General features: G+C 45.6%; 1 protein-coding gene across 3 annotated transcripts in view; it reads left to right on the top strand.

Annotated features, from left to right (window-relative positions):
• The window catches only part of SNX31 (sorting nexin 31), an 83,335-nt gene that overhangs the window by 31,526 nt on the left and 27,215 nt on the right, over nt 1–24,594 (top strand). For all 3 annotated transcript variants that reach the window (XM_018058309.1, XM_018058308.1, XM_018058310.1), the window contains exons 5-8: nt 2,375–2,485; nt 7,162–7,252; nt 9,361–9,448; nt 13,287–13,356. In XM_018058309.1, coding sequence (XP_017913798.1) covers nt 2,375–2,485; nt 7,162–7,252; nt 9,361–9,448; nt 13,287–13,356 — 360 coding nt within the window. The remainder of the gene's footprint in view (nt 1–2,374; nt 2,486–7,161; nt 7,253–9,360; nt 9,449–13,286; nt 13,357–24,594) is intronic.

Genomic DNA, 24,594 nt, shown 5'->3' with positions numbered 1-24,594 from the left:
GAATATTGCGTATAGTGCCTTGTGCTGTACAGTAGGGCATTGCTATTTACCCATTCTCCATTTACTGCTAGTCCCAAACTCCTAATCCTTCCTTCTGCCTTCTTTCTGCTACCCTCTCCCTCAGCAACCACATGTCTGTGAGTCTGTTTCTGTTTCATAGACATGTTCATTTGTGTTGTATTTTAGATTCCACATATAAGTGATATCCTATAGTATTTGTCTTTCTCTGTGTGACTTATGTCTCTTTTCATAATCTCCAGGTTCTTCTATGTTGCTGCAAATGGCATTATTTCATTCCTTTTATGGCTGAGTAGCGTTCCATTGTATATTTGTACCATATCTTTATCCATTCATCTGTTGATGAACATTTAGGTTGCTTCCATGTCTTGGCTATTGTAGGTAGTGCTGCAGTGAAATAATGGTATAAGTATCTCTAAAAAGGGGGCTTAATAAGTGTATATTCCTCATGGAATTGTATGAGAATTGCATTAACTACTATATCTGAAGCAGCACAGAGCACAGTTATCAATATTGTGATCTAACAATAGATTTATATGTAATAAATACACAGATATTATATTCACTCATAAATAAGATGCTATCTCTGCATGCTGACTGTATATATAAATATAACACATTCACAAACATACACTGTTTTGTGGACCAACCCTTTGAATTTGGAAAACAGCAGCCTTTCTCTTCTAAAGTACTCGAGTTCGGAATCATAGCCATTTAGTAATTGTAAGCAGGTGGGCTCAGGGTGGGGGTGGTTAAAATTTAACCATTATTCAAGGCTTGCCCTTGGATAATAAAATTGGGAGAAAATAAGCCTGTCACTAAGGTGATGAGCCTTTTGAGGTACCTGGCAGTGTGGCTGGCTTCCCTGGCGGCTCAGCTGATGAAGAACCCACCTGCCTGTGCAGGAGACATAAAAGACCGGTTCAGTCCCTGGGTGGGGAAGATCCCCTGGAGAAGGAAATGACAACTCACTCCAGTATTCTTGCCTGGGAAATCCCATGGACAGAGGAGCCTGGCAGGCTACAGTCCTTGGGGTCACAAGATTCCCCTGTTCCCTACAAAGCCTGGTGCCTAATCCACTGTGTCTGTGAACTACAGGGGATGGTCAGGAAGACTAAGGAAGGGAAGGGGCTGCCTGTTGAGGGGAAGGGGTCTCAGCGGTCAGCTGACCTGAGCCCCAACCCCATGATCCCCAAGAATCTGCTGATCGGTCATTTGGATCTTCCTTTCCGCAAACTGATTCCAGGAAGGAGGTGACCTGGCTGGAAATTTTCTGGTCACTCGAAAGAGGTACCTCCTCTCGCCTTCCCCCTCCCACCTCCATCCCCACCCACTGTATTGCTAACCACTAATATTCCAGCTTATATAGTAGGCTCAGAACACAGAAGATGGTTTGAGTGGCTCTTTTCTCAGTTCTCCCACGGATGTCACATCACTGGTGCCATTCTAAATGCCCAGAAGGGAAGTGAACGTATCGCACACAATGGCTGCGTGAGTCCATGGTGGAACCTGGGATGAGAAGGGCTGTGACCAGGATCAGCCTCCCAGAGAGGAAGCAGTTCTGTGAACTGACAGGAACCTGTTTGGGAGGTGCTGAGAACAGCCACCCCCAGACACAGCTGCACTGGGAGGCCCACATGGTCAGCCACTGACCCTTGTCCCTGCCTTGCCCGAGGTCCCTCTTGCTGAGCACCAACCTCAGCGTCATGCTTCCCTCAGTTCTGATGGGCTTCCCATGTCATTGGCATGTCTCTGACCTTCTAGAACACTCTATCCGAGAGGTTCACAAGTCCCTGGATTCCCAGTCACCTCTGGCACTCACAGGTCCCTGGATTCCCAGTCACCTCTGGCACACGCAGGTCCCCTGAAGAAGGCTGGAATGCGTGTGTGTAGGCACGGCTGCGCTGAGCTGGGGTGTGGGCCCTCAGATGGTGCCATTCAACCAGATGGAGATGATTCCCCACACGAGCCTCATGATTTGCAACTTCAGAGTTTTGTTTAGCAGGAGCTTAAATTACCACCTATCACAAACTTGTAGAGATGCCTGGAAATATTCAAAATGAGAGTTAAAATCTGAGATGACCAAGAGTTACATGGATGATTTTTATCAAAAGCTTTTTTCCTAAAATGGATGCCTTGTTTATCTGGAAATTATTCAAGTTGCATGTCATTGCTTTGCCTGGACTCCTCCCCACCCCCTCTTCACTCCCACCTCACCCCCTTAAACCAATCCCCTCAGTCTCTGCACTCGGCTTTCGTGTGCTTTGGACACTGTGTGCCCTGAGGGCCCAGAGAGGGAGCCGACTGCCCCCCACAGAAGGGTGCCAAAGCTTATTGTGCTTCTTTCTGCTTACAGGACACATTCAGCATTGCCACCAAGAAAGTGTCTCTGGATATATTTCTGCCTGATGGAAGGAGCACTAAAGTCAAAATTCTAACATCAGACACTGCCGAAAGAGTCCTGGAGGTAAATTCAATTTAAGTTCCAGTCCCAGACCTGAATTTAGGAATCATTCTGTTTGAAGGCAGGGACAGTTACCTTCTGGAAGCTTCCTGCCTGTCATTTTATTCTGGATGACTCGTTTGTAGAGACAAGAGACTGATGAAGAAATTATCTGAGCGACTGATGGAGGAATCTCAGCTACAGCCAATCTCTGGGATCTCTTCGATTTTCCCCACTGCCCGTGGGCTGGTGTTGGTTCCCTGGAACTCAGCTAGGGATGTGCCTCCTGCAAAAACTCAAAGTCCTTTATTATGGGATGTCCATGGTTGGGAGCAGGATGGAGGATGGAGCCCAGATGAGTCTATCCAGGGAGACTGATGTCAGGTTCTGGCAGAGAATGACAGTGGGGTTATCAAAGCCAGAAAGACTGCTCCCTTCTCTGATGCAGGGAAAACCCCTGAAACCAACGCCCAGCATTTCTAATCATGGGTCCACAGGGCCAGCCCCGTGTTCCACTCAGTTCTCTAAGGACCCAGAGGATGGGACCCAGAAAGCATTCTTCTTTGTCCAGATGCAGCCATAACTAACCTGGTCCCTGTGGCTCTCCTCCCTCAACTGGGCTGGGAGGGTTGGCTCCCAGATCCCTCTCCTATGGAGGGTTTTAGTTGGTCAACTTAAATATGAAGGTAAAATCAAGCATCTCAAGATTGTCAAGAAGATGCATGTAATCGGGAAATAGCAGAGGAATTGGCAACTGGGGACATACAAACTGGAGAGGTTGCTGGCGTGTCCGCTGAGGGCTTGGAAGAGACTGTATTTCCAGGCTGGGAACGTAAAGAGGGAGAGTTCAGTTAAAGACTGCTGAAACCAAAACAAACAGAGACCGGATTTGAAAATTCCCTGAGCAGACAAAACCAGTCCAGTCACACAAACAAAGCTCCATTCCACTTATTTCATGAGACCAGCCTGACCTGGGTCATATCGTGTTTGGATCTCTGGAAACCATGAGCAAAATTTCCCAAGGTTGATGTGAGGCAACCCTGGACCAGCTCCCTAGCATTTAAAAATAATTCCAATATTATCAGTTTTCTGTGAATCAGGCATTTGTGAGAAATCAGCCTCTCAGTCCTTAGGGCTTGTCTTTTTGAGGGCACACTTGTGGGGTTTTCCATTTTATATCCTCCAGTTGCATTTTAGATTGCAATGCTTTCACCAATTCTAACCTTCCAGAGAAACATTCAATGGAGAATAAGAAGTTATGAACAGGAGGGGGTCAGAAAGTTTCTAGGACCTTTCCAAGGACGGGAATTCCCTGTGCTGAAGTCCTGGTGTCGGCTGGCTTCTGAGCTGGTGCTCCCTGCTGGACTCCCAGCCCTTGAGCCTGCCTTGCCCTGAGGCCCTGGGTGCTTCCTGTTGCATCCTGGCTCCCCTTCCCAGCTTGGAGGTTTGAGCTCACCTGTGCCCTTTTGTTTGCACCCTCAGATTAGGAAATACCCCTTCTCTAGGTCTTGCTGTGCTCAAGAATGATAATTTTATAACTTCCTTCCTAACTGAAGTCACCACATACAGCCTTTTCTTGGCTGCTGGATTGTAACCCGTTTGCATGGTATCGGCAGCCACCTAGCTGCTAAAGCCATTCATTGAGAAGTTACTATGGTTCCTCCTCCACCTCCTCCTTAGCCCCCCAGATCCTACTTCCACTACATCCCATCTCTCTGCTATTCATTCACCCTCCCTGTTTCCTCCTTTCCATCCCCATGCCCCTAACAGCCCCCCAAACTAGTTTCCCTCCTTCCAGTCTGGCTCATCTGTACTGGTTACTAGAATGATCTTTCTAAAATGCATCAAGGGCTCTTGATGTTGAACACTTGAGGGGTTTTATACCGAGAGACCCCAGAACATAGGTCCCTGAATTACCCTCCCAGGACGAACAAAGTGGGAGACAGACACACAACAGAAGAAGACAGTGATAGCTGGCGTAGGGAACACAGACTCAGAGAAAGACAGGGATGTAGCTGCAGGGTGTAAGCTAATTTGCAGATGGTTGGACCTGTAGAGACCCGGAGAGCAGCCGCCCTGCCTGAAGACACCATTATTGACATGTTTTTCACACACTGGGCTCACTGGCCAAATTAGACATAACTGCAGCTGGAGTCGGCTGCTGCTGGGAATATGGGGCCTTCTATCTTCTGGGGTTAGGTCAAGTCCCAGGTTTAAATTACAGAGCTGCCCCGTCCTAGCTGTTTGAGTCTGGGTAAGTTATTTAATTTTTTGAATTGATGTCTCAGCAATTATAGGAATAGCTTGTGATCCATCAGCAGTGGCGGTTACCGTTCTTCGTCAATATTGGTATTGGTACTAATATTAGAGGGAGTGCTGAATAAACATCGAGCAGGGCAGTAAGTCTGGAGGGCTTCCCTTGTAGCTCAGATGGTAAACTGTCTGTCTGCAATGCCGGAGACCTGGGTTCAATTCCTGGGTCAGGAAGATTCCCTGGAGAAGGAAATGGCTACCCACTCCAGTATTCTTGCCTGGAAAATCCCATGGACAGAGGAGCCTGGCGGGCTACAGTCCACGGGGTTGCAAGAGTCGGACACGACTGAGCGACTAAGCACACACACAGGGCAGTAAGCCTGGGGTTCCACGACGCCTCCTGTCTTGGCCCGTTTCCCTTTGTAACTAATAGCATAAGTTGAATGAGGTACTTTAACCTCAGAAAAATGAACTTCCCCTCTCCCATCACATTGGCTGGTGAGAAACTCAAACCCACGGCATGGACATCCTTGGCACTGGAAGTAAAACAAAGTAAAGGAGTTTCCCTAAAAGGTAAATCGAACACTTGTGCTGTGTTGGGCATAGTCACTCGGTCATGTCTGACTCTTTGTGACCCCACGGACAGAGGAGCCTGCCAGGCGATTCTCCGGGTGAGAATACTGGAGTGGGTTGCCACGCCCTCTTCCAGGGGATCTTCCAACCCAGGGATCAAACCCAGGTCTCCCACACTGCAGGCAGATTCTTTACCATCTGAGCCACCAGAGAAGTCCAAAAGCAAACACTTGGTCAGGCACTGGTGTGAATTCTCTTCCAGGGAAATTCCATAGCTGGTATAAAATGTAATTTGCATTTTGTAATCAAAAATTATCATCCGTATCTTTTCAAGCCTACTTGTTACCGCTCTCACTTCACCACTCTCATTCCATTTCTCCAGCTATCCTGCTGGGTTCTTTTAAGGACCAGCAACAAAGTAAAATCTCTTTTTATTTTGTATGCGTCTGTGCTAATGTAGTTGTACTAGCCGTATTTGAGTTTTGAAGCATCATTAACTTTTGCTAAGAAGGAAATACTATCGTGTCTCTTTTTGTACTGATTTCTCCTCTTGAAAGAAGGTGTTTATCTATGTCTTTATACATTGTAGAAAGCATCTCTGTCCTCTTTCTTCTCACTCCACTATCTTCCTTGGCATGTAAGCTTGCTGTTTTCACTGAATGAGTCAGAGAAGAGAGGAATCTAATTTGAGTGGATGTGGGTCATATTTACTTTAGGAAAGGATGACTTTGCAATCTATTACTACTGGTGCACACTCAGCCCCACGCACAGAGGTGCCCTGTGGTTTGGTTTGGACTTTTTGTTTGTTTGCTTATTTTTGCAAGGGCCTAGGGAAAAGAGTAAGGTAGAAAGAAGGAAAATGGGGATAAACATTGAGTAAAAGCTGTGAAAAGTTCCTAAGCTCATCTTTATTTTCAGAGCTATATTAAGAAGACTCACTCATACCATCCACCTCTTTAGACTGTCTCTCAAGGCAATTTACACACCTCAGGCAGGAAAAGTACCACTTTGAGTCTAGCATTTATACAACTGCCACCTTGAGAACTTGGAGCCCTGGTTAAAAGGTCAGCTCATGAACAGAGCTGTATAGGTGGACCCTTACATGTTGCAGAGGTGGTCCAGCGAATTCAGACTAGGTGTGCAAAGAAATCACCCAGGAACCCTGCCTTAAAGAGGGGTGGGCTGGCTAAGTGGAGAGGGAAAGGGCCAATGGAACAGGAACCTTGGTGAGGGAGGGTGAATGGACGTGAAATGTTACAAGGTTACGGCCTCATGACCAGTGGATACGAATGAAATCATCTGTGTTGAAATGAAAACTGTTTGAGGTAAAGGTCAAAGAGGAATATGAAATAAAGGCAGCCTGTGCCCAGGATCAGAGGTTTTACTGAGCAAAAGCCACATGAGTTAGACTTGACCATCACAGCAGACAGCAGAGAGAAGGAAGCGGGGTATCACAGGTGGACATTATCCTGTATACTTTCATATGCCACCCAAGTGGTGGAGAACATCCCTTTTCCCAGGATCTGGTAATCCAGCCCCTGGGGCAGGCAAGTTGGACAAATGATAGTGGTGAATGGCTACTGCCCCCAGGGGACAATAAAGACCAAAACCATCTGGGAAGACACCCCGCATGTGAGATGGGACAAACCAGTCTCAGCTGGGACCAGTGCATGTCCGCTGCAGGGGGACCAATTTTTATTTTCTTTACTGTGATTTTTGTTTTTTCATTTCTAAATTTTCTAAAATGAGTTTGAACCATTTTTAGATTTGGGAAAGAGTTCTCTTAGTGTCTACTGCCCGCCTAAAGCTCTTTTTTATTGGCATTTACAGGTGGCCACTCCTAACTTTTCCCTGTTTCTTGTCTTTGGTTAAAGGTGGTGTCACAGAACATTGGACTGTGTCAGGAGCTGCTGGGCTACTTCGGCCTGTTTCTCATTCAGTTTTGCAAAGAGGGCAGGCTGTCTGGTAAGAAGGACAGGAGGAGGGGCAGGCAGCCTGAGATGGCGTGGGCTGGTGTGGGCAAGCGCTCAGCCAGGAGACGAAGGATCGCCACTGAGGGGCCGGTTACAGTCCTCTCAAGAGGAACTCCCCGGTGTGCGGTCCCTACTATGACTCTTGGCTGCTGGACTGGACATCTGTGTGGGGGGTTGAGGTTGCTGCTTTGGGCTTCCCAGGTGGCTCAGACGGTAAAGAATCTGCCTGCAGTGCAGGAGACCTGGGTTCGATTCATGGGTCGGGAAGATCCACTGGAGAAAGCAATGGCAACCCACTCTAGTATTCTTGCCTGGAGAATCCCATGGACAGAGAGTCTGATGGGCTCCAGTCCGTGGTGTCGCAGAGAGCTGGACATGACTGAGGGACTAACGCTTTCACTTTCACTGTGCCTTGGAGCTGGGGGTGAGCTGGGGGTGAGCAGCTCCAGAGAGGCAGTACAGTCAGGAGCAAGATGTCAGTTCTTTCCAGTAGCTACACTTCCTCTGGGGGCTCTTGAACCCAGTCCTGCTATCTAGGCACACCTTCATCTCTGCCCTGGCTGCTGGCCACCAGCCATGCCACAGCCCCCTTGTGCTGGAGTGCTGGACTCTGGGCATCAGCAGATCCCATCAGACCATCATGTCTCCTTGTTAAGGAATGTTTGCTTTAAAGTGTGGATGATATAACTCAGTTCTTAGATCCTTTAAAAAACTATACTTGCAGTGAGATAGTGACCAATGACATTATGTTTCATATCAGTCAGTTCAGGTGCTCAGTCATGTCGGACTCTTTGCGACCCCATGGACTGCAGCACGCCAGGCTTTCCTGTCCATCACCAACTCCCAGAGTTTACTCAAACTCATGTCCATCGCATCGGTGATGCCATCCAACCCTCTCATCCTCTGTCATCCCCTCCTCCCGTCTTTGATCTTTCCTAGCATCAGGGTCTTATCCCATACATTTTGCTTTTCTCCGCAGTGCATTTTTAGAAATTACAAGTTGTTGTTGTTGTGAAATGGTATGTTACCTCTTAGTAGTTTACATATGTTCTCAGGTGTTTTGTGGAGGTGATTTGGAGGTGGAAGTTAGGAAAACCTCTTAACTAGGCCACCAGTAGCTGTGGTGTGCTGGTGAAGGCATTGGATCTCTGTGGACCTCAGTTTCTTCATCCATATCACAATGAAAATGTTCCCTACTCAATGCACTGGTCCTTTTTTTTTTTTTTTAATACCTGTGAAGTTTTTTTTTTTTAATTTATTTATTAGCTGCACTGAATCTTCGTTGCTGCACGGACTTTCTCTAGTTCTGGCGAGTGGAGGCTGTCCTGTAGTTGTGATATATGGACTTCACTGCGGTGGCTTAAGTGGCTTCTCTTGTTGCTGAGCACAGGCTCCAGGGCATGCAGGCTTCAGTAGCTGTGGCGGGGGTGGGGGGGTGGGGGGGGGGCTCCGTAGTTGCAGTTCCCAGGCTCCCGAGCACAGGCTCAGTAGTTGTAGCGCACAGGCTTAGTTGCTTTGTTTGCAGCATCTGGGATCTTCCTGGACCAGGATTCGAACCCGTGTGTCCTGCACTGGCAGGCGGATTCTTAACCACTGAGCCACCAGGGAAGCCCAAGGCACTGGTCTTTTATGAGGATCAAAGGCTACTCATTTTTTGAATGAATTTTGCTGCTGTTGCTGCTAAGTCACTTCAGTCGTGTCTGACTCTGTGTGACCCCATAGACGGCAGCCCACCAGGCTCCCCCGTCCCTGGGATTCTCCAGGCAAGAACACTGGAATGGGTTGCCATTTCCTTCTCCAATGTATGCAAGTGAAAAGTGAAAGTGAAGTCGCTCAGTCGTGTCCATGGACTGCAGCCTACCAGGCTCCTCCGTCCATGGGATTTTCCAGGCAAGAGTACTGGAGTAGGGTGCCATTGCCTTCTCCAGAATGCATTTTAGAAAGTTAAAAATTGTATACAAATGCAAGAGAATATTATTAATGTGATTTTATTCCTTCCAATATTAATGCTCTATTTTATCACTTTAAAGCACTGTATGTAAACACTGTGTGTAAATATGTATATATTTCAACCAGGAGGACTCTTTCTTCTTTCTCTAGTCGTGAAAAAATTGGCAGACTTTGAACTCCCATATGTTAGCCTTCGAAGTTCTGAAGTGGAAAACTGCAAGGTTGGACTCAGGAAGTGGTGAGTAAGCGTTTATTATGACAGAGTGTTTCGGGATATCTTAGCTTTGCTAATAAGAACTTGTCTGAATCTCACCGCATCCGGCTTACAGTCTAACAGCTGGACAGAGCTCAGGGGCTTGGGGAAGGTCAAGAGGAAAGCAGTGAAGGAGGGCGGGGAGAGGAAATGAACCAGAACATTTGTCCTGAAGAATAGGCTGTTGAGGATGACTTTCACTGGCTCAGATTAAAAACCTGAGGGATATTATCATAAGGATGGCAACCATGAAGATTAGGCTGGGGGTGGGGGGCTGGGGATTGAAGCAGGTAATGGAAAGGAATAGCAGGGTTTGCTTTGGAATATATGACTGACTATTTAATTGAAGGAGTTTGTTGATGATTACAAGCAGGTCTGATTTATCTGTTGAACTGTGGTATTTTCTGAAGGCAAAGAGTGGGCTCAGCCAATTTGCAGTGAACTTGAACTCTATGTGTTCGGCTTACCTTTCTAATGGATTCCAATTATACATGCTTATTTACCAGAGCCAGACATATTTTCCTAGATTGAGATGAAAACTAGGGGGGGAAAATCTGCTGTATTTTTGCAGAAAACACTTTTATTTCCCCCAGACACAAGGGATCCTATGGAGAACAAGTGAGCGAAAGAACAGTGAGAAGCAGGACACTCTCCCTCGGCACGGGGGGCGGATTAGTCTGTATTTCCCAGTGTATGTCACTGTGGCTGTATTGGATTGCTTCTTTGGTTTACTCCCTCCTGGCCCAGTTATTCTGTAATCTGAACACAGAAGCTCTAAAGAAAGGCATTTGAAATCAAGGAATAGTAATAATCTTATCCTTGAGGTGCCTTGTTAGAGCTCCAGGCTGTGGCTTTGAATTTTGGAAAGGGATTCCCAGCAAGGCTAAAAGTTCACGTACTACTATTCGAAAGTATTCTGAGAAATAGTTGCAATATGTGGCAGAGAGCCCTGACAAGGCAAAAAGGATGCAGTTTTGTCTGAGATTTTAGAGAATAACAGGTGGCTAAGCACAGTTGTTCCTGGGATCTGAATATGTGTGTCTCGGGGTTTAGCTCAATAACTCTAGCCATGTTATTGAAGCTCTCTAAGTCTCAATTTCTTTATCTGTAAAATGAGAGTATTAATGATAGAGTCTATCTCAGGATTATAGTGCGAGTTAAATGGAGTAATCGTATGTGCTCAATAAGTTTTGGTCATGTTTTTTATTGTTATAGTGATAATAATCATGATGAAAATGGTAATTAAAAAACAAACCCTCTGGATTAGACTGTTTTGTCCACGAACTCTCTAAGAGATGAGGATTCTGTCCCTCATCTTAAACTTGAATTAGAAATTGGGCTTTGCCTGTGTCTACATCAAATAGATAAATTCTAGATCATAAGTACAAGATAAAACGTCTATCCCATCACCAGCCTGTATTTCAGATCCAGGCAGATTGCCTTTGCTTGTGGGGACCAAGAGGAAAGGAGGGCCTAGTTCAGCTTTTAGAGCTGAGGACGAGGTTACTGAAAGGGGCGAGTCTGGGGGTAGGATCCTGCAGCTTCTGGCCCTCTGTCCTGAGGGAGCCCTCACCAGGTGGGAGCAGAGAGGCTAGGTCGACTATCACTCGCTGTGGAATCCCCAGCAGGTGAGAGCTGGCGGTGAGACCAAGTCGAGTTTTAGGGATTTTTCTGTCAATTCCCTGATGCTTCTTGCCAAAGATGGTATAGTTCCTTCTAGACCAGAGGGTGGCCTGCCCTGACCTCTCAGAGCTCCAGTCTGGGGTGAGTCTGAGGGCTCTCCATCTCTGGTGTAACGGTTGTTATCTCTGCCACATAGGGCACCTGGGGTGCAGGGGTGAAATAGCTAAATGGAATATACATAGGAATGTTTCCGTTGCTTCTCCCAGCCGCTAGAATGAAGTTGATCTTCAAGCGTCTGTATTTTCATCCTTTTCCTGGTCTGTGACAATCCCATCATCTTCTCCCCCTCCCCTGCTGAGCTCCATGATTCTGCTCGCTCTGCCTTCAGACTGGTGATAGACCAACCCTGGCGTACCCTCTCCTGACTATTTCGGTCCAGTCTTGGCTGGCTACTGCACTCACATAGTACGTGTAACTTCACTTCATCCTGGCAATCCTGGATCTGCTAGACAAACATGAAGCTCTGCTATTTGCAAGTCCCTTTGCCAAGGTCCAGAGAGGCAAGCGGTCTGAATAGGAGCCAGCCCCTGGGCCCAGGGATCTTCACACCTGGTGTACTATCAGCCTTATCAGAGCAGAGATCAGGGTAAATTCAGGGAGCTGAGGAAGCCCAGGGGACTGGTTGCTAATACAGCCTTGGGGAGTAGGGACCAGAAGAGGAGACACGAGGGTGAGGCTTGAGGGAGAGGCCGATACGTCCAGGAAGAAGGCAGGTGAGGGGAGTGGTCTTTTGAATGGAGGGAGAAGAGAGAAGACAAGGTTGGAATGTACAGAGTGTGGGCCAGGGGAGAGAGGTCAGAGATAGAACTGAGAATGAAGCAGGATCTCCTATGAAGGGCCTTGGCAGTCAACAGGATAAATGCTCTAACCCCTGGGACTATGAGCATCTGAAAGGTTCCTTGGGAAAGACTACTCCAGTTCTAATGTGGAGCGTGGGACTGAGGGACACAACTATGTGGAGTGTGGGACTGAGGGACACAACTGAGGCAGAATGTCTGGTGAGGTCACCTGAGCAGCTCAGGCAAGAGGTGAGGGGGCCTGGGCATAGGACAGTGATACGGATGTGGGTACAGGGCAGATGGCTATGCCAGGATTTGCAGGTGGGAAGGGGGCGTTGAGAGTTGGGGCTTGATTTAAGTGGGATGTGGGCCATTTCCCTAAAGCCTTGTTTTTTGTGCTTGTCTACTCACAGAGGGCACTAAATAGGCTTACAATATGAGTCAGACCCTAAGAATCAGGCAGTGTGTTTTAACAGGCTTCTGTTGTAACAGCTGCAAAATCCTTGTATCTCCAGGGTTGGGTTATTTTTATTCAGATGAAATCAACCTTAATTTTGTTGTTGTTCATTCTGTTTATAGTCAAGAATAAGTGAGTGTAACTATATTATGGCTGACTTTTATAATTCACCAAGAACAGAGATAATGAAACATTGAGCAGAACTGAGTATGTATCAACATTATTTGAGCACCTTATTATTCTGGGTCTTGTTTTCTTGCTTTAATTTACCAGTTATTTAAATGGTCTCATTTGTTTACCCATTTAGTGCATACCACTCTCTTTTTCCCCTCAAATAAAATATAAGTTGAGCATGGACTTTGCTCTGCCTACTGATGTGTTTCAGGGTTTGGAATATAATAGTTGCTCAATAAATATTGGTTAAATAAGAAGATATTGGAGAAGGCAATGGCAACCCACTCCAGTACTCTTGCCTGGAAAATTCCATGAATGGAGGAGCCTGGTAGGCTGCAGTCCATGGGGTCGCTAAGAGTCAGACATGACTGAGCGACTTCACTTTCACTGTTCGCTTTCATGCATTGGAGAAGGACATGGCAACCCACTCCAGTGTTCTTGCCTGGAGAATCCCAGGGACGGGGGAGCCTGGTGGGCTGCTGTCTCTGGGGTCGCACAGAGTCGGACACGACTGAAGCCTCATAGCAGCAGCAGCAGCAGCAGCATAAAGACAATGGGAAACAGAAGAGGTCAGAGGTCACCGGAAGACTAGGCAGGCAGAAGACTGTGGCTGTGCTGGAAAAGGGGCCTTGGTTCAAGGCACTGAGGGCCACCAGTTGAGAGAGCATGCCCACCCAGGTATGCCCATCAACTGTGTCATAAATTAACTGAACACTCCTGAATCACGCAGGTACCTGGACCCATCCCTCGACGCCAGGCTGATGGACTGCAGAACAGCTGTAGATCTGATCCACATGCAGGTGAGGGGAACCAAGGGCTATCAGAACACCGGATATTATAGGCCTTTTGAGTTTGAAACAGAGAACGTGTGTGTGGCAGTTCAGAATTCTATGGCGACACCTAGATGAGGCAAATTCCTATAAACTGAAACTAGAACAGAGGTTACCAGGGGCTGGTGTTGGGGGAGGAGTTATTGTTTAATGGGGATAGATGTTTTGCTCGGGATAATGAAAAAGCTTTAGGTATAAAGAGAGGTGATGGTTATATAACACTTGTCAGTGTTTCAGTGCCAGTGAATTGTACACCTCTAGATGGTTAAAATGTTATGCATATTTTAATCACAATAAATAAACAAATATTTTAAGAGAAGTAGGGTTTGAAGGAAAAGAATTCTACCCTGATTCTAACCATCTCACTGGCAGCTGACACTCCGTCATCTAGGCTAATTTAATAGCCAAGAAAGGACATCCCTGCTAATCTAAAGTCACAGAAAAACTGAAAGTGAAAGTCATTCAATCGTGTCTGACTCTTTGAGACCCCATGAACTTTACAGTTCATGAAATTCTCCAGGCCAGAATACTGGAGTGGGTAGCCTTTTCCTTCTCCAGGGGATCTCCCCAACCCAGGGATCGAACCCAGGTCTCCTGCACTGCAGGTGGATTCTTTACCATTTGAACCACCAGGGAAGCCAGTTTAAAGTCACACATGGTCCCTAAATCTCACTTTAGCATAATCTTTTTTTCCTAAACCAGCAAGTAGCTTGCCTGTCTCCAGGGCCAGCTTCGTAGGCAGGTGGCCTGTGAGACTGCACTGCCCCTTCCCTCTGTGCCCAGAGGGGCCCTAGGCTTGTCTCACTCTCTGCTGTCACATCTTAAATTCTTAAGGTTTTATAAAAGGACCCCACATTTTCATTTTGTACTAAGTCCTGCAAATGATGTAATTGGTCTTGTCTTACCCCTGCCCCTCAACCCCCAGAAAAGCACATTTAGAATTTGGCCTCCTTTCTTTTCCCGACTCAATATGGTGAAGGTTCTGCCCATCTGTCTGGAGGTCAGCAGATGCTGCCCCTGTGATGTATTGCTGGCCACCCCCACCTCAGCTGCCCACCTCAATCCCCACACCTCAGCCCCCCCACCTCAGCACCCCCACCTCAGCCGCTCACCTCAGCTGCCCACCTCAGTCCCCACACCTCAGCCCCCCTACCTCAGCACTCCCACCTCAGCCCCCCTATCTCAGCACCCCCACCTCAGCCCCCCACTCAGCACCCCCACCTCAGCCACTCACCTCAGCCCCCATACCTTAGTCCCCTCACCTTAGCCCCCACCTCAGTCCCCCCACCTCAGTCCCCTCACCTCAGCCCCCCTACCTCAGCACTCCACCTCATCCCCACCTCAGCCCCACACCTCAGCACTCCACTTCAGCCCCACCTCAGCCCTCACACCTCAGCACCCCCACCTCAGCACCCCCACCTTGGCCCCCCACCTCAGCTCCCCACTTCAGCCCCCTCACCTCAGCCACCCACCTCAGCCGCTCACCTCAGCTCCTACTTCTTCCCCAACTCCCTGCCACTGTTCAGCTTCACAGGGCAGCATCTTTGGTGGCCCATCCTTTCCCAGGCCTGGCTTAGACAGTTCTGGAGGGAAATTTGGAAGCTTCTTTTAAGGACTTCCTTGAAATTACCCAACAGTTTATTCTTAAGCCCAGAACAGTGGGTCAAATTCCTGGCCTATTCAAATCCTCCCAAGGTTTGAATTAAGTAAATTATTTATTATTTAATAAATAAATAAATCCTACCTCAGAATAAACCTCACATCCTGACACAAATACTTGTTTTATTTTCTCCTTAGCATTTCTACCATTTCACTATGTAAAAATTTTGAGTTACTCTGTCTCTCCCTGCTAGAATGATTTCTCCATGAAATTGGGGATTTGTTTGTTTACTGCTATTATCTCCAGAAACTAGAACTATTCCTGACATGACCTTAGCCTTAAGCCTTTTGGGGGATCCTACATTGTACTAATTGTATGAAATGCATTGCTTTATTTAAGCCTCATAGTAACTCTGTCAGGCAGTTGGTGCTATCTACTTTTTTAAAATTAAGTTTATTTATTTGTTTTAATTAGAGGTTAATTACCTTACAGCATTGTGACGGTTTTTGTCATACATCAGTGTGAATCGCCCATAGGTATACATGTGTCCCCTCCATCCTGGTCATCTTTGTTTTTAAGAAGAAGAAATAAAGTTTGCTGACAAAGGATTGAGTAGGCTTAGACATGGAAGATTAGGAAAAGGGATTTAAAAACACATTTGCAGGTGGCTTTTATGTAGCGTGGTTCTAAACTGCTGTACTCTGTAGCTTTTCATAAGCTAAGGCAGAATTGAAGAGAGGGGAGAAGTTTCAGATGTTACTTTTTAAAAAAAACAGGTATAACCCTTTTTAAATTTTAACGTTCATTTATTTATTTATTCTTGGTTGCGCCGAGTCTTCATTGCTGTGTGCAGGCTTTCTCTTAACTGCAGGAGCAGAGTCACTCTCTAGTTGTGGTGCATGGACTTCTCATTCTTCTGGCTTTTCTTGTTGCAGAGCTTGGGCCCTAGGCAACAGTCGTTGGGGCTTCAGTAGTTAGAGCTCGTGGGCTCAGCAGTTTCAGATCGCAGGCTCTAGAGCGTGGGCTCAGTAGTTGTGATGCATGGGCTTAGTTGCCTGTTGGCATTTGGAATCTTCCCAGATCAGGGACCGAACCAGAGTCCCCTGCATTGGCAGGTAGATTCTTAACCACTGGACCACCAGGGAAGTCCCAGACATTGCTTTCAATGAGCTTTGCTAGGACACAAGGAGGGCTTCCCAGATGGGCTAGTGGTAAAGAACCCGTCTGCCAGTGCCGGAGACAAAAGAGACGAGGGTTCGATCCCTGGGTCAGGAAGATCCCCTGGGGGAGGGAATGACAACCCACTCCAGTATTCTTGCCTGGAGAATTCCATGGACAGAAGAGCCTGGAGGGCCACAGTCCATGGGGTCTCAAAGAGTCGGACACAACTGAGTGACTGACGCTTTCACTTTCTTTCAGGAGACAAGAAAACATTAATAGAACCTCCTGCAGTAGTTTGGTTATAGCAAAAAAAGGTGAAAGGATGGATTTTGATGCTCTGGTTTGCTAAAGAGCATAAAAGAGGAAAAACACATACTTCCTTAGGTGACTTGTGGTCTTGTTTTCAGCAATTCCATTGCTTTAATTAGATTATTTTTAGGAAGTCTTCATTTTTGGGGTGGTTTGTTATGTAGCAACTGATAAAGAGTCGTTCCCTTTAGTAGGATTAGGTGTGTTGTTGATATATGTGTTGAGTCTAATTGTCATTTAAAATCACTTCAAAAAGTATGATTCTGGATGGAAGGGGAGTTATTGCTTACGCAGAGAGGCAAAGACAGAGTGGCAGGGTTCCCTTTTTATACCAGGAAAGCAAATGTTCATCTTTGAAGACATGACCACGGTTCCATGTTTCACATTTTCTTGCAAAGTGACAACCAAGTGCTTTATGTTCACACAGAGAGGAAACTGCTCTGTTTTAAACTAAGATTAAGCAAAAGGGCTGCCTAGCACAGGCTGAGCAGTGCCTCTGCAGGCGAGAAAAATCGCCAGATGCCTCAGAAGAAATGAAAGCAATTACCCGCTGGGAGGGATATGCTGCACAGGACTGCCTCGTGGTTCTGTGTCATAATTTATTTGGCAGTCTTTTTCCTTAGTGTCACACAAGATCATGGTATCATAAAATCAGCAGAGTTTTCAGTGTGACAAAATAGAGCATCATTTGTGTAGAGATCTCCCCCGGTAGACCACCAGCCCCACCAGGGACCTTGGCTTTTTCGGCACAGGGCAGAGAAGCTGGGTGTGTGGCTGAGCGGTCACAGCGGACCCAGCAGCCAGAATGTCACTGGAGGAGTCACAACCTTCACACCCATTTCTCCTTAGGGGACTTTTTAAGAGACCAAGACCATCTAGTAAATGATTTCCATGAAACTCTAAGAAGGCAAATCAGAATATCACTTATTACAAGTTTAATGTTCACTATTGTGCTTTTATGGCTAGTATATAGTTTTCAGCTCATTTTACGTCTTGCTTTGATCCATGCATAATCATGTTCAACGTACCTTTACTCCTGTTACAGGAGTTGGAATGTGATTTACCATTTTAAATAAAGTTCCCTGAGGCTTAGCACCACTGTATCCTTGCTGTTACAATACCTTGTTAGTTACGTCTGGTTTGTTTGCCAGCACATCCTTGGTTGACAATGCATCACCTAATTCTAGTATTGTTTCTGTGGGATGGTTTCCAGGGATACAGGGTAACAAGAATTGGGAACTACTAGCATCATACAACAGAGAAAGCAATGGCACCCCACTCCAGCACTCTTGCCTGGAAAATCCCATGGACGGAGGAGCCTGGTGGGCCGCAGGCCATGGGGTCGCTAAGAGTCGGACACGATTGAGTGACTTCACTTTCACTTTTCACTTTCATGCATTGGAGAAGGAAATGGCAACCCACTCCAGTGTTCTTGCCTGGAGAATCCCAGGGACGGGGGAGCCTGGTGGGCTGCGGTCTCTGGGGTCGCACAGAGTCGGACACGACTGAAGCGACTTAGCAGCAGCAGCAGCAGCAGCAGCAGCAGCATACAGTGTTTATCAATCTTCATTAAGGAGTTGTAAACCAGAGAGAAACTGATGGTGTTTTCTTCTCTTATGGCTTGGGAAAAGATGGTTTCTTGAAAAGCACACTGAACGGTAGTTTCAAAAATGCCTTCTGTCCCCTGCTCTGTCAGTGGCTGTCTCCTCTGGGTGACCTTGGACTGGTCACTTCTTCCTTCTGGAACTGGAACTACAATGTCTCCCTGTGAAGCAAGGAGACTGAACTAACAGTCTCTAGGTGTTCTTCCAGCTTTAACAGACTGATATTCAAACCTTAGCTCTTTGCCTGGTAAAGTTTTCAAGAAACTATATAGCTGATGTCATAACAGCCCCTGCCCTCTATCATTTCTCAAATTCGAGTGAAGCTCCTGAGAAATGGAAAGGGGGCCCAAGGCCAGCAGGAGGGAGGGACCCACAACTGCTGCCTCCTTCGGGAAGTCCTCTCTGTCCCCTCCCTCTCTGCCCCCTTGGCATTTTGTTCTGCCCTCCATCATGGGACTCCCACCCAGTGTTGTGAATGCGGGTTCACATCTGCGTCTCTCTAATTAGACTCTGAATGGCCAAGGGCACAGACTGTGTCCTGGGCACTTAGGAGATATGAATGAGTGAGAAGCAATCATCCTTTTAAAAAGTGAATGGAAGAAGTCTGGGGAGTTCCTCTGATAAATAATGGTGCCATCATAATTAACCATTAAGAAATACTCTCAATTTTTTTTAAAGCTAGTGTGTCTAGTGAAGTCCCAGGAGCCAAGTGGATTCCCACAAGGTGTTTACTTCCTTCTTTTCAAAATTTTGAGTGACATTAAACAAAGTGGGGGCTTCCCTCGTAGCTCAGTTGGTAAAGAATATGCCTGTAATGCAGGAGACCTGGGTTCAATTCCTGGGCTAGGAAGATGCCCTGGAAAAGGAAATGGCAACCCACTCCGGTATTCTTGCCTGGAGAATCCCACGGACAGAGGAGCATGGCAGGCTACAGTCCATGGGGTCACAAGAGTCCGATATGACTTAACAACTAAACCACAGACAAAGTGGAAGATTGCCTATGAAAATAGAAGTTTATGGATTTTCTAAAAAATACCGAAGGCTCTGTCCAGTCTGGGCCTACATTTCAGCAGGGCCACCACTGGCCTGGTTACAATTTGTGCAAATTAGAAAAAGGTGCCCCTTCCGCTAGGCAAGTCAAGCCCTGCATCAGGGCATGTGGTGTGGTGAGGGGAGTGTGGGCTGACCACTACCCTCCTAATACCCCCATGACCCAACATGCTCCCTGGCCTTGATCTGTTCTGCCTCAACCACCCGGAGCCAAGTGGCTGCTGCCTTGTCTCACTACTGTAGACTCTGCAGAGAGCACTAGAGTGTGTGTGATTGAAGCTCATGAAAACCGTGACTTATGTGATTTCATGCAATTTTTAAAATTAGGTTCCACATGAGTCTCCGTCAGCCAGTCTTTGGGGAACCATATAACTGAGTAGAGACATTTATCTAAACTTGACTCTCTCACTGTCTGGAGTGAGGCACTGTATATAATATATCTGAGTGATGACTTGTGAAATCATAATCAGGGTCAAAGGTTTTCAAGGGCAGTAAAACAAAAACATTTATCTTACCTCTCCTGTAGGCTATTTGAAGCTCTACATTTGAGAGTCCCAGGTCCTCTAATGATGAATGATGTATCTTTAGTTAGTACTTACCTACTTACCACCACGAATGCTGTTTACCTTGTATATTTAGTCAGGTTTCTCTCTGACATCATTGCCAGGTTCTAATAGTCCTTACAGGGCTCTAAGATCAAGTGAATTCAGGAAAGAAAAGGTGTTCCATTCTTCACACCCATGCTAATTCCATTCTTGGCTTAGGTATGGTATCTAAGTTCAGTTTTGAGAACAGTTGACAATAAGGAGAAAGCCTTGGGATGTGTAGCTGCCTATGTGGTCAAAATTCAGTGTCTTGGGCATTAGGAGGAGGGCTTGGTAGAGTAGTCAGATCCGAGTTTTAATCCAACTGTTGCCGCTTACTTACTGGATTGTCTTGAAAGTTATAACATCTCTGGATCTTGATTTTACCCATCTCTAAAATGGGGGTAAATGTTCCTAACCAATAGAACCATTTGGAAAAAGTCAATGAGAAAACTTACCTTTAAAAGTTCTCAATAAATAGTAATTATTTTTCTTCTCCTCTTTAAATCCGTCTCCTTTTCCCCAACTTCAATAGTAATATCAAAATGTATTCAGCTTTTCTTTCTCCTCTTGGAGCTAAGGCATACCCTGTCCCTCAGTGATATGAGGGACATAACATATAGACTTACATTCAGACTAAGGTATATACTATCACACACTGTATTATATTCGTATACTATGTTCAGTATATTCATATACTATATTCAGACTATCATATACTAAGGTATAAAGTACCTGATAGCAAAGAATTGTTTGTGGGTTTGCACAAATTCTTGTAAGACGTTGCACGAGATACACTGGGGTAAAGGGCTCTGGTTCTTCTCTAACAGTTTGAGGACCAGTGGAAAACTCCATTAAATAAAGCATGATGTCAGCTAGTGATAAAGATCCCACCTGCCAGCGCAGGAGACATAAGAGATGTAGATGTGATCCCTGGCTCGGGAAGATGCCCTGGAGAAGGGCATGGTAACCCACTCCAGTATTCTTGCCTGGAGAAGCCCATGGACAGAGGAGCCTGGAAGGCTACAGACCACAGGGTCGCAAAGAGTTGGACAGGACTTAAGCGACTTAGCACAGCACTCACTGTCAGCATAGCACAGGCTAAGTGTATGCCGCTGATGAGATGAAAGCTGATCTCAGGGCCTGTCCTGGGGCCAGGAAGGATAAAGGGGAAGGGAGGCTGCGTGCCAGGAGAAGAGGGGAAGAGCACAGGAGAGGTTGCCGAGGGCTTCAGGAGATCCAAGAGGCATCCGTCTTCAGTGAGCTCTGGTATTGAGACCAGTGTTGTTCAGCTTGAGCCTGCAGTGCACATTAGGACAGAGGACTGAGCAGCCCGTCAGGGAGTCAGAGTGTGGAAACATTTGCTGGTCCAGTTGCTCAAAGCCCAGCCAACAGGGCCTAATAGTGTATTCACTACTCATTGTTTTTCAGTTATAAAATTTGTTTTCATTTTATAAAAACGTGCAGATATGGAAGGACTCAAAAACAAAAGTAAACATCATCCCAAATCTTATATCAGCCATACATATAGACTCTTAACTTTCGGTGTTTTTACTGTGTATACTATTAATTCATTTCACTCATGTGCACATCCATTCTTCTTGACTGCTAAGTGTACATACAAGGTCTTTGTGGCTTGGTTTATATTTATTTTTTTGTTTTATAAAAATCAAGACCTGATTACTATGCCCTTATTTTGTAACTAGACATGTTTTCATGTACCAATGCCTCATAGACTTTCCCCGTGTTGTTAAATAGTTTATATAATTTTAAATAGTAGCATAACCTATTATTTGATTATGCCTAAACTCTATCACCTATTTTGGGGCATTTATTAATAGTACCTACTTCATAAGGTGCTGTAAGGATTGACCTTTTTCTTTATGGGGGAGGACCTCTAAAATAATAAAAATTTATTTTCTCACAGTTCCATAGGTCAGAAGTCTGAAATCAAGGTATTGGCAGGGCCACGTTCCCTCTGGAGGTGCTAGGGGAGTTTCTGTTCCTTGTCTCTTTCATCTACCTGGTGGCTTCAAGCATTCCTTGGGTGGAATACTACTCAGCCATGAAAAAGATGAAATTGTGCCATTTGTGACAACACCGATGGACCTTGAGGGTATTTTGCTAAAATAAGTTAGATGGAGAAAGACAAATGCTGTATGATTTCATCAAAATATAAATAAAATAATAAATAAATAGTATAATTAAGTTAATGAACAAACCCAACCAAACCAAAGCAAACAAGTAGATACCGAGAACAAATTAGTAGCTACCAGAGAGGGGAGGGGCTGGGGTTGATTTTGGTTTTAGAGCAAATAGAACATTGCCTGACACACAGTAAGCATTAAGCATATGTTTGCCACAATTTATAGTTGAAAATTTTTCAATATTAAAAATGGTAGTAGTAATAGCCTTCAGTTCAGTTCAGTTCATTTCAGTCGTTCAGTCGTGTCCAACTCTTTGCGACCCCATGAATCGCAGCACACCAGGCCTCCCTGTCCATTACCATTGCCCGGAGTTCACTCAGACTCATGTCCATCGAGTCTGTGATGCCATCCAGCCATCTCATCCTTGGTCGTCCCTTTCTCCTACTGCCCCCAATCCTTTCCAGCATCAGGGTCTTCTCCAATGAGTCAACTCTTCGCATGAGGTGGCCAAAGTACTGGAGTTTCAGCTTCAGCATCATTCCCTCCAAAGAAATCCCAGGGTTGATCTCCTTCAGAATGGACTGGTTGAATCTCCTTGCAGTCCAAGGGACACTCCAAGAGTCTTCTCCAACACCACAGTTCAAAAGCATCAATTCTTCAGCGCTCAGCCTTCTTCACAGTCCAACTCTCACATCCATACATGACTACTAGAAAAACCATAGCCATGACTAGATGGACCTTAGTCGAAAAGTAATGTCTCTGCTCTTGAATATGCTATCTCAGTTGGTCATAACTTTTCTTCCAAGGAGTAAGCGTCTTTTAATTTCATGGCTGCAGTCACCATCTGCAGTGATTTTGGAGCCCCCAAAATAAAGTCTGACACTGTTTCCACTGTTTCCCCATCTATTTCCCATGAAGTGATGGGACCAGGTGCCATGATCTTTGTTTTCTGAATGTTGAGCTTTAAGCCAACTTTTTCCCTCGCCTCTTTCACTTTCATCAAGAGGCTTTTTAGCTCCTCTTCAATTTCTGCCATAAGGGTGGTGTCATCTGCATATCTGAGGTTATTGATATTTCTCCCGGCAATCTTGATTCCAGCTTCTGTTTCTTCCAGTCCAGCGTTTCTCATGATGTACTCTGCATAGAAGTTAAATAAGCAGGGTGACAATATACAGCCTTGACATACTCCTTTTCCTATTTGGAACCAGTCTGTTGTTCCATGTCTAGTTCTAACTGTTGCTTCCTGACCTGCATACAGATTTCTCAACAGGCAGGTCAGGTGGTCTGGTATTCCCATCTCTCTCAGAATTTTCCACAGTTTATTGTGATCCACACAGTCAAAGGCTTTGGCATAGTCAATAAAGCAGAAATAGATGTTTTTCTGGAACGCTCTTGCTTTTTCCGTGATCCAGAGGATGTTGGCAATTTGATCTCTGGTTCCTCTGCCTTTTCTAAAACCAGCTGAACATCAGGGAGTTCACGGTTCACGTATTGCTGAAGCCTGGCTTGGAGAATTTTGAGCATTACTTTACTAGCATGTGAGATGAGTGCAATTGTGCAGTAGTTTGAGCATTCTTTGGCATTGCCTTTCTTTAGGATTGGAATGAAGACTGACCTTTTCCAGTCCTGTGGCCACTGCTGAGTTTTCCAAATTTGCTGGCGTATTAAGTGCAGCACTTTCACAGCATCATCTTTCAGGATTTGAAAGAGCTCAGCTAGAATTCCATCACCTCCACTAGCTTTGTTCGTAGTGATGCTTTCTAAGGCTCACTTGACTTCACATTCCAGGATGTCTGGCTCTAGATGAATGATCACATCATCATGATTATCTGGGTCGTGAAGATCTTTTTTGTACAGTTCTTCCATGTATTCTTGCCACCTCTTCTTAATATCTTCTGTTTCTGTTAGTTCCATACCATTTCTGTCCTTTATCGAGCCCATCTTTGCATGAAATGTTCCCTTGGTATCTCTAATTTTCTTGAAGAGATTTCTAGTCTTTCCCATTCTGTTGTTTTCCTCAATCTCTTTGCATTGATCGCTGAAGAAGGCTTTCTTATCTCTTCTTGCTATTCTTTGGAACTCTGCATTCAGATGCTTATATCTTTCCTTTTCTCCTTTGCTTTTTGCCTCTCTCCTTTTCACAGCTATTTGTAAGGCCTCCTCAGACAGCCATTGTGCTTTTTTGCATTTCTTTTCCATGGGGATGGTCTTGATCCCTGTCTCCTTTACAATGTCATGAACCTCATTCCATAGTTCATCAGGCACTCTGTCTATGAGATCTAGGCCCTTAAATCTATTTCTCACTTCTACTGTATAATCATAAGGGATTTGATTTAGGTCATATCTGAATGGTCTAGCGGTTTTCCCTACTTTCTTCAATTTAAGTCTGAATTTGGTAATAAGGAGTTCATGATCTGAGCCACAGTCAGCTCCTGGTCTTGTTTTTGTTGACTGTATAGAGCTTCTCCATCTTTGGCTGCAAAGAATATAATCAATCTGATTTCGGTGTTGACCATCTGGTGATGTCCATGTGTAGAGTCTTCTCTTGTGTTGTTGGAAGAGGGTGTTTGCTATGACCAGTGTGTTTTCTTGGCAAAACTCTATTAGTCTTTGCCCTGCTTCATTCTGCATTCCAAGGCCAAATTTGCCTGTTACTCCAGGTGTTTCTTGACTTCCTACTTTTGCATTCCAGTCCCCTATAATGAAAAGGACATCTTTTTTGGACCTTATTAATACACTTTTCTTACATCCAT

Source organism: Capra hircus, chromosome 14 (assembly GCF_001704415.2).
Source record: "Capra hircus breed San Clemente chromosome 14, ASM170441v1, whole genome shotgun sequence".
NCBI lineage: Eukaryota > Metazoa > Chordata > Mammalia > Artiodactyla > Bovidae > Capra > Capra hircus.
This window is presented reverse-complemented; position numbering and strand designations above follow the sequence as displayed.